The sequence below is a fragment of the Haliaeetus leucocephalus genome, unplaced genomic scaffold (genome assembly GCF_000737465.1).
Source record: "Haliaeetus leucocephalus isolate CR32 unplaced genomic scaffold, Haliaeetus_leucocephalus-4.0 Scaffold142, whole genome shotgun sequence".
NCBI classification, from domain to species: domain Eukaryota; kingdom Metazoa; phylum Chordata; class Aves; order Accipitriformes; family Accipitridae; genus Haliaeetus; species Haliaeetus leucocephalus.
The window spans coordinates 74571-74838 of record NW_010972578.1 but is presented as its reverse complement, the minus strand read 5'-3'; the positions used below and the strand labels follow the sequence as shown (position 1 = coordinate 74838).

The 268-nt window shown below is 72.4% G+C and overlaps 1 protein-coding gene across 1 annotated transcript in view; it reads left to right on the top strand.

Annotated features, from left to right (window-relative positions):
* The first annotated feature begins 6 nt into the window (after nt 1-6).
* UBE2R2 (ubiquitin-conjugating enzyme E2R 2) overlaps nt 7-268 on the top strand; it is a 55866-nt gene continuing 55604 nt past the window's right edge. The window contains exon 1 of the mRNA XM_010561104.1: nt 7-203. Coding sequence (XP_010559406.1) covers nt 27-203 — 177 coding nt within the window. The 5' untranslated portion in view covers nt 7-26. The remainder of the gene's footprint in view (nt 204-268) is intronic.

Here is a 268-nt window from a genome sequence, read left to right as displayed (position 1 = left end):
GGCGGCGGCGGGGGCCGCGCCGCGCCATGGCCCAGCAGCAGATGAGCAGCTCGCAGAAGGCGCTGATGCTGGAGCTGAAGTCGCTGCAGGAGGAGCCGGTGGAGGGCTTCCGCATCACCCTGGTCGACGAGTCCGACCTCTACAACTGGGAGGTGGCGATCTTCGGGCCCCCCAACACGCTCTACGAGGGCGGCTACTTCAAGGTACGGCCTTCCCCCCCGCCCCGCCGGCGGAACGGGCCTCCCGCCGCCGCGGTGGTCCCGGGGAC